Genomic DNA, 16,370 nt, shown 5'->3' with positions numbered 1-16,370 from the left:
CTGAATTTTCCAGCTTGAGTGTCTCAAAGTGTCCGAGGGTGTTCTTTCTTAGCAGCGAACATGTGAAATCTACGAGACCAACACTAGTTAGGTTTTCTCATTTTACAATATTTTAACTATGTATTAGTTTATTTAAAACCAAACTATATATTAGTTTGTGTAATGTTTCTCATCTCTATTAAAATAAAAATGCAGCGATATCCTCCAAACGCGGCACGAACAAACACTGTGCCAAATTCGGGGTCCTTTGGCTACGCCACTAGAGATGTTAAAAAAAAAAACGCCTCCCCCACCACAACCCCACCCGCCGGCCGCCGCCCGCCGCCCTCAGTGATAGCGCCGGCGATGGCGATGGACTCCCTCAGCGACGTCAGCGTGCTGCTGATGTACCCCGTGAACGCCTACCTGGAGCAGGAGCTCGACCGCCGCTTCAGCCTCCTCCGCCTCTGGGAGCACTCCCCGCCCGACTCCCTCTTCCGCGCCCACGGGTCCACTATCCGCGCCGTCGTGGGATATCACGGCCACAAGGTCGACGCTGCGCTCCTGGACGCCCTGCCGTCCCTCGAGATCGTCTCGTCCTTTTCCGTCGGAATCAACCACGTGGACCTCGCCGAGTGCCGCGAGCGGGGGATCCGCGTCACCAACACCCCCGACGTCCTCACCGACGACGTCGCCGACCTCGCCGTCGGCCTCGCCATCGCCGCGCTCAGGAAGATCCCGCAGGCCGACCGATACGTGCGCGCCGGGTTGTGGAAGGCCAAGGGCGACTACACACTGACCACTCGGGTTTGTTTTGTTTCCGTTCATACCACTCTTCAGTTCAGCAACCTAGTGGCTTGGCTAGTGCTGAATATCGCTCTTGCTTAATTAGTTGACTACCACAAACTTTTCTGCATGGTACTGTGTACTCTTTGGAATCCTTGACCTAGGCCAATTGCAGTTTTTGTACACCTGGGTGCCTACTTCGGTTCAGTGAACACGAAATGCTCTGCTACACTAACTTGATTGGGGATTAGTTACACAACAGAGCAGTGGGCACTTCAGAGAAAATGACTACATGAAAGGAAAATATGAAATGCAACTGGAGAGCAAAATCTAGGAGAGGTGCAAAGGAGAAATAGTTGAAACTTCATTGGACCTGTGAGGCCGTGTCAGCTCTTTTGGCGCATCATGGTTATCTTCCTGAAATTTGGTTGCTATCTAGTACAATTGAGTCCTTATTATATACCGTGTGAACCATATAACTGATGTAGCACTGGTTGCTGGAAGGCATCTCCACAAGCTTTGGTTGTGATCTATAGTAGTCTCTTAAGAAACAACCCAGCCCTCATGGATTTGTTTGACAGTGCAATGCAACCTGTTTGACCTATATTTCACAAGCTTAGGTTGTGATCTATAGCAGTCTCTTAACTCTTTAAGACACAACCCAACCCTCATGGATTTGTTTCAACAGTACATGCAACCTGGTTGACTAAAATTTAGACTACCTACCCGGAAAATTCTTCATGGCTGATTCGAGCTATATGCTTGCGTGCGAAAACTGAAATATAAGGTCTAGAGGATCACATAATTATAGTGCTGCAGGAGTAGGGATTTTTTTAGCGGTCTTCCTACTTTCTCTCCTATGATAACAACCTCTTGCTAGGTTAGGGATTCATTGGTTATTTTTTGGATATATTCACAGGGCTCTGAAGATTGTTTGTTGTTGCTTAGCTCCGCATTGTGCTGTAACTTGGAATCTTGCTAGCACTAAAAAACCGAGACCAGTAGGGGGAGAAGCCCCTTTGGCTGTCGATTTAGGAGAAGGATGTCGGGCTTTGCGGCGAAACCCATGAAATAAATCGCGTCCACCTGGTCTCGAATGTGCTCAGGAAGGAAAGCGCCACTGCGCTCCAGCCACTGGACCGATGGCCCATCCACATTGCTTATACTAAGAATGATGGATGATGAGCAAACCATCGAAATCATGGTGTGTTCCTCCATAACCATTTCTTCCTATAGTAGTATAAATTGAATTCTGACTGCAACACATTTCGTCATGCTGTCTGTCTATCTTTATGGCTAAGCAACTGATTGTGCTTTGTAGCAACCAAACACTAGGCAGTATTTTGTGAATTGTATGATGCGCTATGCTTCTGTCGCTGAGGCTTTTCCTGCTCCCATAAAATAATTGAGGACATTTGCCATAAGAGTGCAATCCCCTTGATGATGCAAAATATTAAGTTGCATCTTTGGCTGCGTGCATCAGTTGGTGCAGAGACCGGTGGTAGCACCTGCATTTTGAAAATGAAATGAAATGTTCAGGTGCACCCATCTCAAGGACAGAATGCATTTAGCAAGATTGATCTGCTACTGATTATAGTGATGAGGTATTAGCTTAATGACTCGCATAAAAGCATGAAGTAGTTGAGAGGCTGGGGTGCATCTTGCATGTGATCCTAGGATTAGATTTGGTTTTCCCGAAGACAAAAAATAATCGACTCTCATTATTTTTCTGCAGTTCAGTGGAAAAAGAGTTGCTATTCTTGGGCTTGGCAGGATAGGTTTAGCTGTAGCAAAAAGAGCTGAGGCATTTGATTGCTCGATCAGTTATCATTCAAGATCACAGAAGCCATTTCCAAACTACAGGTTCTTTACAAATGTTGTTGACCTGGCAGCCAATTGTGACGTGCTTATTGTGGCATGTTCGCTTAATGCAGAAACCCATCACATTGTTAGTCGTGAAGTCATCCATGCATTAGGACCAGAGGGTGTACTAATAAACATTGGCCGTGGAGCACACGTGGATGAACCTGAGCTTGTGTCTGCTCTTCTTGAGAAACGCTTGGGAGCAGCAGGCCTTGATGTGTTTGAACATGAGCCCTTTCCTCCAGAGCAGCTTCTTGGTTTAGATAATGTCGTGTTGGTCCCCCATGTAGGAAGTGATACAGAAGAAACATGCAAGGCAATGGCTGATCTAGTTCTACAGAATTTGGAGGCACATGCTTTGAACAAGCCCTTACTCACTCCAGTCATCTGATTGCTGCTGGTACTCGCAGATGTGTTGGCATCCACATTCTGTACTCCAAACTCTGAGTTTGCTAGTCTGGTTTATGAACGGAGCACCATCTCGGCATGTTATTCTTTCTGTAAGACATCATGCTATGGTTGTTATGCAATCAACCATAATAAATAAGAGTAATCAGTTCAAGAAGTTTACAGTTACATATTTACAGAATCTGTCGAAGTCAGTGATTGCTACTTTTTTGTGTGGTTGAAGTATGCAGTGTTGCCATTTCGTTTTGGACGCTTTCTTTCTTATCTTCCTGTAACATGGTTCCATGTTCTGACATAAAAGAACATTTTTTGCTTAGTTTCTCATAGATATTGTCTCTATACTTTTGCAGTTCAGTGGCAAAAGAGTGGGCATCATTGGGCTGGGCAGGATAGGGCTTGCTGTTGCCACAAGGGTGGAGGCCTTTGATTGCCCAGTCAACTACTACCAGAGAACAAAGAAAGAATACCCCAATTACACCTATTACCCTAGTGTGGTTGAATTGGCAGCAAACAGCGATGTCCTCGTGGTGGCTTGCCCACTGAATGAGCAGACCCGCCACATTGTCAACCGTGAGGTGATCGATGCGCTGGGTCCCAAGGGCGTGCTCATAAACATCGGGCGTGGCCCTCATGTCGATGAGCCTGAGCTCGTCTCTGCGCTCGTCGAGGGGCGCCTCGGCGGGGCAGGCCTTGACGTGTTTGAGGATGAGCCCAATGTCCCGGAAGCGCTCTTTAACCTTGACAACGTCGTCCTGGTGCCGCACGTGGGGAGCGGGACACACGAGACTCGTCAAGCGATGGCGGACCTGGTACTCGGTAACCTGGAGGCGCATGTCCTGAAGAAGCCGCTGCTGACTCCTGTTGTGTGATTGTGAGCGTGGTAGGCTCAGTTCGTTGTATATCAGTGTATGTTTACAAGACTCCGTCGCGTGTTCTCGTTTGTTTGAGATATGTTGTTGTCGGAAAACAGTCTGTGAAACCTGTTAATTAATAAAGTTTCTCATTTTTGGGACTGTCTCAAGTTCGGGCATCGTCAACGGGCCACTAGGTATCTTGTGATCTGAAGAATTGTTGCTATGCACACGGACACGGTTGCTCAGCATTAGGCCTAGCTCCGGACTTTTCCCAGATCCTACTTGAGACCGCCATCTCCAAAGAAAAAGTAGTGCTTGACCCTTGAGATGGCACACACTGCACCAAGATTTGCAGTATATCATCGAACATCGAGGAGACCGTTCTCCATTTTTTTTTTGTTAAATATGGAGAAAGTAGAAAAGGGGCCTTCTAGAACATTCCTTCCAATGGAATTGTTCATTAGGCTTGCTTCTTTAGTTTAGACTAATCATAATCAAAAAATGGGATCTTAAAAGCATTACACTCTTTAGGACTCGTTTTGCTAGTGGAGTTTTTGAGAGAATTAGTGGGATAATCTCCATAGAGATTGGGTATAGCCCCTACCTTCACTCTATCCCCTCTAATCCCCACATGACCACATCCCCTATAATATCTAAACCCCACTTCAAAAACTGTCATTTGGTTTGGTTGGCAATTGGCAAGGATTGGTGTACAAGGGCAATGGCAATCAACAGGTCAAACTTCAAACAAACATGCAAAGATCCATTTTTTATGTCACAGGCCACACGGCAGCCACGTCGAAGTCTTAACTAGAGGATAACCGAGGTTCAGCAAGACTCCTGTAAAAGGAACTCGTGCATTTTTGCTAAGACTAATAAAGTGAGACTCCTGTAAAAGGAACTCATGATTTCGGAACTCATGATGTCATAGTTTCCATCACTGAACATTCCAACGTTTTGACTTACGAGCAACCACGACATTACAAACTTGAACAGGTTGCATCAATCAACCAACAAACTCAGATTTGCACCACATTACCAACATACATGCAACTAGAAACATGGTAAAAAAAAAACCAACTGGACACCACCAAGACTTTCTTGAACAAACACAAGAAGTCCTTAGACCAACGTCACAAGCGAGCACACATCTCAGGTGCCACAATAGACAAGAGCGATTGATGCCTTCCGAAAACTGAAACATGCACACCACATGGCAATGGAACAAGTTTGGTTTGGACATCTAGAATGTCGTCAACTTGATGTAGATGAACTATCATTAAACTCGAGAAAATTTTGTTTATTTTTCAAAATGGTATCGGCCAAATTTACTCTTAACTGTTCTTTCGTATTGTGCCAGAAACATGACTCAAGATAATATCTCATTTGAAGAAAAGAAAAAGATTCGCAAATTCTGAACCACGCCAAAGGACACCATTATCTTCATCAGATCAGCATTAAAATTAAACAACGTGTGTGCTTCATACAAATCATCACACGCCAAGAAAACCACACATAATTGATTAGATGCACTCCACACATCTAGGGACGCGCCAGCTCGTAAAAAATAATGTAAAGGCTCATGTTACAATGTCCTAAAGAATAAAACAATTGTACCCTCCAGAGTTTTCTTTAGATCTAGACAAATGTTGTGCAAAACACTTGAGCTAAATGCAGAATATGAATAACATTCAGAACCAAGAAATCGACATTGTATCTAGGAATAAATGTAGAATAATGAGGTGAGAGGAGTTGTTATTTTGATTAGTAATCAAACAACAAAAAAGCACAGGAATAAGCCCAAAATGATTTTGCATGGATATCATTTTTAGCAAGGACATAGCAACACGGAAATGCCACTATCATTTTCAGCAAGAACATAGCGACACCAAAATTGTACTAGTAACAAGTAAGCAATGCCACCATCTATACCTAACTAATTAATTTAGTTAAAGGTATCAGGCAGACCACATACCAATGCAATATGTGAATACAAAACAAATAGACTATACAAGAAGTTGGAGCCTACCTTATGGTAACTTGTATATCTCACTACGAAACCAATTAAGTGCACTACCATCTTTGTCATCGATGGTGTTGAAGAAAATCTCACGGTTGTCGACACTTCTAAAGACCACAAGTGCTCTTGATTTTTTGTTAGGATCAAACCCTTCCAAAGTTCTGACTGAAGCAATGCATTTGGTTATTGAGAATTGTTGTCCAGCTTCATTGTTTGCTTCTTTTTCATTGATATTAATGAACATGTCCATCACTCCAACTAATGCCTATCCACCACCCTTAGGTTGATATTGGGGCTTCTCTTAGGCTTTTTAGACTTGTCTGTTGAAGGACCAGCAACATTTGTCTGATTGACCTCTACATGCTCCACCTGAGCCTTTCATTGATTTCTTCTTCAACCTCATCCTTCTTGTGATTTACCGTTCCTTGCTCCACCTCGGGTTGATCCATCAGTTGCAAGTCATCATCCTTCTCTCCTGCATCATCATCATCATCAGTTTTAAATTTATAACATCGGGTTTCTGTTTAGAAATAGAGGTGAAGTCAAAGTTTCCCTCAGCAGTGTGCCTTGTATAAAGCATGTTAGTAGCCAAACAAACACTATAGTTGCATAGATGAACTAGAGGGAGTATCTGCATAGATGAACTAGAGGGAGTATTGTCCAACAATCATATTGTGGTATAGATATCCAAGTGTCTAATATAAAGGAAACAATTTCTTCTTGAGTTTCAGGATTCTTGTACCAAAAGACTGCAAGAGTGTACTATGTGATTTTCAACAAGATAGAATTTGTTAGGTTAGACAAGTAGATAAGAAAATAACTTAAAATTGCCAATTTGTCTCACAAAGGAGGTTCAGCCTCCAACTCGAACTCACTTCAATCCACCATCTCTTCTTTGCTAGCGAGCATATTTCAACATTATGTAATCCCTTTCCAGATCATTTCCTTGTCATGTACTTGTAACTTCTCAAACTTCACATCTAAGCTTCTCTCATGGAAAATCTCCACCATTGCAGTCCATGTCTCGCTAGTCCAACCTGAAAGGACACATATGTCGCCTAGAGGGGGGGGGGGTGAATAGGCGATTTAAAACTTTTATGAGATGGGCTTAACAAATGCGGAATAAAACTAGCGTTTACTTTGTCAAGCCCAAAGCCTATATACTATTGTTCACCTATGTGCACCAACAACTTATTCTAAGCAATGGTTCACCTATGTGCACCAACAACTTATGCTAAGCAATACAAGCAAGTATGTGATAGCAAGATATATATAACTTCAAGCACGATGGCTATCACAAGGTAAAGTGCATAAGTAAAGAGCTCGGGTATAGAGATAACCGAGGCACGCGGGAGACGATGATTTATCCCGGAGTTCACACTCTTGCGAGTGCTAATCTCCGGTGGAGAGGTGCGGTTGCTTAGTGCTCCCGAACGCCACAAGAGGCTCACCTTGAGGTGTGGTTGCTCGATGCACACCAACGCCACAAAGGCCTCACCCCAAGATGCGGTACTCACACCACACACCGAACGCCACGAAGGCGCCTCACCTAAATCTCCGGTGACCCTCGCCACAAAGGCCTAGGTCACGGTTCCACTAAGGGATTTCCTTCGAGGCGGAAACCGGGCCTTACACAAAGATTGGGGCACACATCCACAACTTAATTGGAGGCTCCCAACAAATCGCCACAAAGGCGTAGAATCCATCTAGGGTTCCAAGAACCCAAGAGTAACAACCTTCTTGCTTTCACCACCACGAATCACCGTGGAGAACTCAAACCGATGCACCAAATGCAATGGCAAGAACACCACAAAGATGCTCAAGTCCTTCTCTCTCAAATTCCAACAAAGCTACAAAAGCTATTGGGGGAATAAGAGAGGAAGAACAAATAAGAGGAGGAACACCAAATTTCTCCAAGATCTAGATCTAGTGGATTCCCCTCACAAAGAGAGGGATTTGATTGGTAGAAATGTAGATCTAGATCTCCTCTTCCTTTTCCCTCAAAAAGATTCAAGAAGTATAGGAGGAGTAGAGGGATATGGCAAGCTCTCAAGGTCAACAATGGTGGAGAGCACAAAGGGGAAGAGGTAGCTGCCTGATACGTCTCCAACGTATCGATAATTTCTTATGTTCCATGCCACATTATTGATGTTATCTACATGTTTTATGCACACTTTATGTCATATTCGTGCATTTTCTGGAACTAACCTATTAACAAGATGCCGAAGTGCCGATTCTTTGTTTCTGCTGTTTTTGGTTTCAGAAATCCTAGTAACGAAATATTCTCGGAATTGGACGAAATCAACGCCCAGGGTCCTATTTTGCCACGAAGCTTCCAGAAGTCCGAAGAAGAGACGAAGTGGGGCCACGAGGTGCCCAAACCCTAGGGCGGCGCGCCCCCCCCCCCCTTGGCCGCGCGGCCCTGTGGTGTGGGGCCCTCGTGCCCCCTCCTGACTTGCCCTTCCGCCTACTTAAAGCCTCCGTCGCGAAATCCCCAGTACCGAGAGCCACGATACGGAAAACCTTCCAGAGACGCCGCCATCGCCGATCCCATCTCGGGGGATCCAGGAGATCGCCTCCGGCACCCTGCCGGAGAGGGGAATCATCTCCCGGAGGACTCTACGCCGCCATGGTCGCCTCCGGAGTGATGAGTGAGTAGTCTACCCCTGGACTATGGGTCCATAGCAGTAGCTAGATGGTTGTCTTCTCCCCATTGTGCTTCATTGTCGGATCTTGTGAGCTGCCTAACATGATCAAGATCATCTATCTGTAATTCTATATGTTGCGTTTGTTGGGATCCGATGAATAGAGAATACTTGTTATGTTGATTATCAAAGTTATGTCTATGTGTTGTTTATGATCTTGCATGCTCTCCGTTATTAGTAGATGCTCTGGCCAAGTTGATGCTAGTAACTCCAAGAGGGAGTATTTATGCTCGATAGTGGGTTCATGTCTCCGTGAATGCTGGGGTGACAAGAACCTCTAAGGTTATGGATGTGCTGTTGCCACTAGGGATAAAACATTGGTGCTATGTTCAAGGATGTAGTCACTAATTACATTACGCGCAATACTTAATGCAATTGTCTGTTGTTAGCAACTTAATACTGGAGGGGGTTCGGATGATAACCTGAAGGTGGACTTTTTAGGCATAGATGCATGCTGGATGGCGGTCTATGTACTTTGTCGTAATGCCCAATTAAATCTCACTATACTCATCATAATATGTATGTGCATGGTCATGCCCTCTTTATTTGTCAATTGCCCAACTGTAATTTGTTCACCCAACATGCTGTTTATCTTATGGGAGAGACACCTCTAGTGAACTGTGGACCCCGGTCCAATTCTCTATACTGAAATACAATCTCTTGCAATCTTGTTCTACTCTTGTTTTACGCAAACAATCATCTTCCACACAATACGGTTAATCCTTTGTTACAGCAAGCCGGTGAGATTGACAACCTCACTGTTTCGTTGGGGCAAAGTACTTTGGTTGTGTTGTGCAGGTTCCACGTTGGCGCCGGAATCCCTGGTGTTGCGCCGCACTACATCCCGCCGCCATCAACCTTCAACGTGCTTCTTGGCTCCTCCTGGTTCGACAAACCTTGGTTTCTTTCTGAGGGAAAACTTGCTGCTGTGCGCATCATACCTTCCTCTTGGGGTTCCCAACGAACGTGTGAGTTACACGCCATCACTGCCCAAGGAGGAAGAAGGGGGGCTTAAATACCCCCTCCCATCGAAATATGACCGTTTGGGTCAGCTCAGGCCGGATTTTCCGGGCCGGATATTTGCAAAATATCCGGGCCCCGAAAAACGGCTAAGGACTAGAAAAAACGTGCCCCAGGATGGGGGCCGGATATTTGGCCGGATATTTGCCCGGATTTGTCCAAAAACCGGATTTTTCCGGGGGGCCGGATTATCCGCCCAAAACTTGGGCCGGAATATCCGCCCCCCTGAAAACTGGCAGAAACATCAAACTGAAACGGGCATAACTTTAGCATCCGGACTCCGATTTTGATGATCTTGTGCTTGTTTTAAAGCTAGGAACAAGCTCTAAAAGATCATGCAGGAAACCATCATAGTCCAACAAGGGAGGATAGAAACAAATGATGAAAGGTTTGACCTATCTAAAAAAGACATACCGGTAAAACCTCCAATCTTGAAAATGCAACAAGTTGCCCGTGCAAAAACCATTCTTGATGAACTAGAGCTTGTCATGAGAATAAGCACAAGCTCTAAATCATCACATGGATAAGATCCAAATAATAACCAAGAAAGATGATGAACCAAACTCGAAAACGCAACAAGTGATCTATGCAAAATCCGTTTTCGATGAACTAGAGCTTGTCATGAGAATAAGCATAAGCTCTAAAACATCACATGGATAAGGTCCAAATAACAACCAAGAAAGATGATGCAAGGATGCAAAGGTTTGAGCTCTCTCCGAACGATACGATCGAGTTACTCACTCGAGAGCCCTCTTGATAGTACGGCAACTAAACTATAAACCGGTCTCCAACTACACTATGAGACCGGTGAGAAAGAAACCCTATCAAGAGCAAACCTTATACTTGCGCATTCCACTTGAGCTTGATGATGACGATCTTGACCTCAACAAGATGGAACGCCTTTCTTGCTTGTGCTTGCTTGACGAAGTCTTGTAGATTGCTCCCCCATAAACCACCATGGGAGAGCTTCTTCTTCGGCGCATCTTCACATAAACATGACCACCATGTGGATTGCTCCCCCATAATCCACCATGGGAGAGCTTCTTCTTCGGCGCATCTTCACATATCCATGATCACCATATGGATGGCAAGACTCAAGCAAAGGATCTCTTCGAGATGGCTCATCTTGAACTTGCACACCATTTCTTCATTCTTCATCATATTGATGTCTTGAAGTAACTTGAGGGCTCACTTCATCTTCATCTTCATCTTCAAGACATACTTGACACTTGATATCCTTCATCAATTTCTTCTTATTGCAACCTTGAAGCCAACATATGGTTCAAGAATTGCCTATGGACAACTCCTACAAATATAACTCAATGCAAACATTAGTCCATAGGGATTGTCATTAATTACCAAAACCACACATGGGGGCTCCATGCACTTTCACAACCATTCTGCCATTTGTGATAAGGATTTTCATGCTCATGAAGGATCTTGAAAAGAGACTTTCCAAGCATAGGGTTTCATTGTGCTCTTTGTTTCGCACTTGCACAAGCATACACAAAATGATCCATCAGCAAGTCATGAATGAAAATGTTTGAATTGTGCTTACAAAACATTTTGAATACCTTTCAGAGAACTCCATTTATGAATCTTTGGAGAATGCTTTTTGGTGTGCCTAGGAGACGACCTTTCTTACCCATTGTGCTTAACTGAAAGACCCTTTTGAATGCATATCTAGTTTAGGTAAAGTAATTAACACACAAACTGAATAAAAAATACATCATCAAGAGTATAAAGTGTACATCAAGTTCATTATATTATCACAAACAACAAAAATACTACAACAAATTCAACACTAGAGTATGAAGAACAGAAATAGTTCACCATTACATTACAATACTACAAATATTACACTAGATATTTTGGTAATCATTCCACATCTGGAACGGGAGATATACCACATATGGGTGTTGTACCACATCATCATCATTAGTTAGATCCATAAAGTCATTTGGGTCTATGTTATCTTCTTGGTTGTCAAGCCAATCCTCATCTCCATGGTGTTCTTTGATAATATAATGGAATATTGCTGTACCTGCAGATATATTCAGTTGATTCCATATTTTGTGGAAGGTGCTAACTTTGAGAATAGGAAAACACTTTTTGAGAATTACCAAAAGCCTTTCCACGTGGTTTCTAAGGCAACATGGCGATGGTTAAACGATTCCTTGTAGTTTTGTGGACGCTGATACGTCTCAAACGTATATATAATTTCTTATGTTCCATGCTACTTTTATGGTGATACTCACATGTTTTATACACACTTTATGTCATTATTATGCATTTTCCGGCACTAACCTATTGACGAGATGCCGAAGAGCCAGTTGCTGTTTTCTGCTGTTTTTGGTTTCAGAAATCCTACAAAGGAAATATTCTCGGAATTGGACGAAATCAACGTCCAGGGTCTTATTTTTCCACGAAGCTTCCAGAAGACCGAAGGGGATACGAAGTGGGGTCACGAGGGCCCGTACCCATAGGGCGGCGCGGCCAGCATGGGGCTCGCGCCGGCCTATGGTGTGGGGCCCCCGCGCCGCCTCCAACCCTACCCTTCCGCCTACTTAAAGCCTTCGTCGCGAAACCCCCTGTACCGAGAGCCACGACACAGAAAACCTTCCAGAGACGCAGCCGCCGCCAATCCCATCTCGGGGGATTCAGGAGATCGCCTCCGGCACCCTGCCGGAGAGGGGAATCATCTCCCGGAGGACTCTTCATCGCCATGATCGCCTTCGGATTGATGTGTGAGTAGTTCACCCCTGGACTATGGGTCCATAACAGTAGCTAGATGGTTGTCTTCTCCTCATTGTGCTATCATGTTAGATCTTGTGAGCTGCCTATCATGATCAAGATCATCTATTAGTAATGCTACATATTGTGTTTGTTGGGATCCGATGAATATGGAATACTATGTCAAGTTGATTATCAATCTATCATATATGTTGTTTATGTTCTTGCATGCTCTGCGTTGCTAGTAGAGGCTCTGGCCAAGTTGATACTTGTAACTCCAAGAGGGAGTATTTATGCTCGATAGTGGGTTCATGCCTCCATTGAATGCAGGACGGTGGTGAGAAAGTTCTAAGGTTGTGGATGTGCTGTTGCCACTAGGGATAAAACATCGATGCTTTGTCTAAGGATATTTGTGTTGATTACATTACGCACCATACTTAATGCAATTGTCTGTTGTTTGCAACTTAATACTGGAAGGGGTTCGGATGATAACCTGAAAGTGGACTTTTTAGGCATAGATGCATGCTGGATAGCGGTCTATGTACTTTGTCGTAATGCCCTGATTAAATCTCATAGTATTCATCGTGACATGTATGTGCATTGTTGTGCCCTCTCTATTTGTCAATTGCCCAACTGTAATTTGTTCACCCAACATGCTATTTATCTTATGGAGAGACACCACTAGTGAACTGTGGACCCCGGTCCATTCTTTACATCTGAAATACAATCTACTGCAATACTTGTTCTTTACTGTTCTTCGCAAACAAACATCATCTTCCACACTATACGGTTAATCCTTTGTTTACAGCAAGCCGGTGAGATTGACAACCTCACTGTTACGTTGGGGCAAAGTACTTTGATTGTGTTGTGCAGGTTCCACGTTGGCGCCGGAATCCCTGGTGTTGCGCCGCACTACACTCCGTCACCAACAAACTTCACGTGTTCCTTGACTCCTACTGTTTCGATAACCTTGGTTTCTTACTGAGGGAAAACTTGCTACTGTACGCATCACACCTTCCTCTTGGGGTTCCCAACGTACGTGTGTTAACTGCACGCATCAAGCTCTTTTTCTGGCGCCGTTGCCGGGGAGATCAAGACACGCTGCAAGTGGAGTCTCCCACATTCAATCTCTTTACTTTGTTTTTGTCTTGCTCTACTTTATTTTGTTTACTGCTTTGTTTGTTCTCTATATCAAAAATACAAAAAAATTAGTTGCTAGTTTTACTTTATTTACTGTCTTGTTTGCGTTCTCTATATCAAAAACACAAAAAAAATAGTTACTTGCATTTACTTTATTTAGTTTGCTTTAGTTACTACTGCTAAAATGAGTAATCCTGAAGTTGAAGTTCGTTCTTTTAAGCAACAAGGGGGAGAAAGTTTTAAAGATGCTTGGTATAGAATTAGTGATGCTCATCATAGGTGCACTAAGAAACACTCCACTATTATCCTACTTAGGCACTTTTATGTTGGTATATCTAGCTGGAATAGGTATGTTCTTGATACTCTTTCAGGGGGTAATTTCCTAGGTACTTCTGCTTTAGAAGCTAGTTGCATCATTGAGAGCCTAGTGGAAATACCACCTGTTAATGAAACTAAAATTGAAATCTCTCTTGAGGATGTCATGAAAAAGTTGGAATCCATAGAGAAAAATCTTCCAAGTGTTGAGACTAAACTGGGGATATTACTTGATAATACTGATAAACTTGATAAATCCCTATGAGGAATTAATGAAAGAATTGCTATTTTAGAAACTTGTGCTATCCATGATAATCAAACCCATAGGATTGGTAAACTTGAAGAAGCTATGGGAACATTGGGTTCAACTTTTTCTTCTCTTAAATTTAAGGAGAAAGCTTATGTGGGCAAGGAGCAAAAATTCATGTATGTCTCTAAGGTGCCTAAGCCAAAGAATTATTACAAGCCTAAAATTGATAAAACCCTTAGTACCACTATGGGAAATTTAGATAATGGAGCATCTAAGGTACCCTTTGCAACAAGTTGTGTTTGTAAGGAAAATTATAATGTTGATGTTTCATCTCTTGATAATACTTGATTCACACTTTCTGCGCCTAGCTGAAAGGCGTTAAAGAAAAGCGCTTATGGGAGACAACCCATTATTTTACTACAGCACTTTTGTTTTATATTTGAGTCTTGGAAGTTATTACTACTGTAGCAACCTCTTCTTATCTTTATTTTATTGCATTGTTGTGCCAAGTAAAGTCTTTGATAGTAATGTTGATACTAGATTTGGATTACTGCGCAGAAACAGATTTCTTACTGTCACGAAATTTAGCAGCCCCGTCTGTAGGTAACTCAGAAAATTCTGCCAATTTACGTGCGTGATCCTCAGATATGTACACAACTTTCATTCAATTTGAGATTTTTCATCTGAGCAAGTTAAGTGCCCCAAAAAAATTCGTCTTTACGGACTGTTCTGTTTTGACAGATTCTGCCTTTTATTTCGCATTGCCTGTTTTGCTATGCTTGATGGATTTTTTTGTTCCATTAACTTTCAGTAGCCTTGTGCAATGTCCAGAAGTGTTAAGAATGATTATGTCACCTCTGAATATATGAATTTTCAATTATGCACTAACCCTCTAATGAGTTTGTTTCGAGTTTGGTGTGGAGGAAGTTTTCAAGGGTCAAGAGAGGAGGATGATACAATATGATCAAGAAGAGTGAAAAGTCTAAGCTTGGGGATGCTCCCGTGGTTCATCCCTGCATATTTCAAGAAGACTCAAGCATCTAAGCTTGGGGATGCCCAAGGCATCCCCTTCTTCATCGACAACTTATCAGGTCACCTCTAGTGAAACTATATTTTTATTCAGTCACATCTTATGTGCTTTACTTGGAGCGTCTATTTGCTTTTGTTTTTGTTTTTGTTTGAATAAAATCGGATCCTAGCATTCTTTTTATGGGAGAGAGGCACGCTCCGCTGTTGCATATGAACACATGTGTTCTTAGTGCTACTTTTAATGTTCATGGCGAAGGTTGAAAACTGCTTCGTTCATTGTTATATGGTTGGAAACAGAAAATGCTTCATGTGGTAATTGGTATAATGTCTTGAATAATTTGATACTTGGCAATTGTTGTGCTCATATAGATCATGTTTAAGCTCTTGCATCATGTACTTTGCACCTATTAATGAAGAACTACATAGAGCTTGTTAAAATTTTGTTTGCATGATTGGTCTCTCTAAGTCTAGATATTTTCTGGTTAAGGTGTTTGAACAACAAGGAAGACAGTGTAGAGTCTTATAATGCTTGCAATATGTTCTTATGTAAGTTTTGCTGTACCCGTTTATACTTGAGTTTGCTTCAAACAACCTTACTAGCCTAAGCCTTGTATTGAGAGGGATTACTTCTCGTGCATCCAAATCCTTGAGCCAAAAACTATGCCATTTGTGTCCACCATACCTACCTATTACATGGTATTTCTCTGCCATTCCAAAGTACATTACTTGAGTGCTACCTTTAAAATTCCATTCCTTGTCTTCGCAATATATAGCTCATGGGAAAATAGCCTTAAAAACTATTGTGGTATTGAATATGTTGCTATGTGTCTTATTTCTTATAAGTTGCTTGTTGAGCGGTAACCATGTTTCTGGGGACGCCATCAACTATTACACCTTTGTTGAATATCATGTGAGTTGATATGCATGTTCGTCTTGTCTGAAGTAAGGGCGATTTTCATGATCAAATGGTTTGAGTATGCATATTGTTAGAGAAGAACATTGGGCCGCTAACTAAAGCCATGAATCATGGTGGAAGTTTCAGTTTGGACACAAATCCTCGATCTCTTATGAGAATATTATCTGTTGTTAAATGCTTAAGCATTAAAAGAGGAGTCCATTATCTGTTGTCTATGTTGTCCCGGTATGGATGTCTAAGTTGAGAATAATCAAAAGCGAGAAATCCAATGCGAACTTTCTCCTTAGACCTCTGTACAGGCGGCATAGAGGTACCCCTTTGTGACACTTGGTAGAAACATATGTATGCAATG

The 16,370-nt window shown here is 42.8% G+C and overlaps 2 protein-coding genes across 2 annotated transcripts; both read left to right on the top strand.

The window, feature by feature from the left end:
* The first annotated feature begins 237 nt into the window (after positions 1–237).
* On the top strand, positions 238–3,583 carry LOC127341996 (glyoxylate/hydroxypyruvate/pyruvate reductase 2KGR-like). Its single transcript, XM_051367938.2, has 3 exons — positions 238–786; positions 2,501–3,128; positions 3,387–3,583. The coding sequence occupies exons 1-2, from the start codon at positions 346–348 to the stop codon at positions 3,017–3,019; spliced, it is 960 nt and encodes a 319-aa protein (XP_051223898.1). The 5' UTR covers positions 238–345; the 3' UTR covers positions 3,020–3,128; positions 3,387–3,583.
* Positions 3,001–4,057, top strand: LOC139838459 (hydroxyphenylpyruvate reductase-like). Its single transcript, XM_071828059.1, has 2 exons — positions 3,001–3,128; positions 3,387–4,057. The coding sequence occupies exons 1-2, from the start codon at positions 3,039–3,041 to the stop codon at positions 3,903–3,905; spliced, it is 609 nt and encodes a 202-aa protein (XP_071684160.1). The 5' UTR covers positions 3,001–3,038; the 3' UTR covers positions 3,906–4,057.
* The last annotated feature ends 12,313 nt before the right edge of the window (positions 4,058–16,370 follow it).

The sequence above is a fragment of the Lolium perenne genome, chromosome 3 (genome assembly GCF_019359855.2).
Source record: "Lolium perenne isolate Kyuss_39 chromosome 3, Kyuss_2.0, whole genome shotgun sequence".
NCBI classification, from domain to species: Eukaryota; Viridiplantae; Streptophyta; class Magnoliopsida; order Poales; family Poaceae; genus Lolium; species Lolium perenne.
Note: the sequence above shows the minus strand (reverse complement) of the source record. Positions and strands in the feature narration are given on the sequence as shown.

Excerpts from the sequence above, each read along its gene's own strand:
- LOC127341996 (XM_051367938.2), top strand. The coding sequence starts at position 346 with ATGGCGATGGACTCCCTCAGCGACGTCAGCGTGCTGCTGATGTACCCC. Across the intron at positions 787-2,500 it reads ACTACACACTGACCACTCGG|TTCAGTGGAAAAAGAGTTGC; the intron begins GTTTGTTTTGTT and ends ATTTTTCTGCAG.
- LOC139838459 (XM_071828059.1), top strand. The coding sequence starts at position 3,039 with ATGTGTTGGCATCCACATTCTGTACTCCAAACTCTGAGTTTGCTAGTC. Across the intron at positions 3,129-3,386 it reads CTCGGCATGTTATTCTTTCT|TTCAGTGGCAAAAGAGTGGG; the intron begins GTAAGACATCAT and ends ATACTTTTGCAG.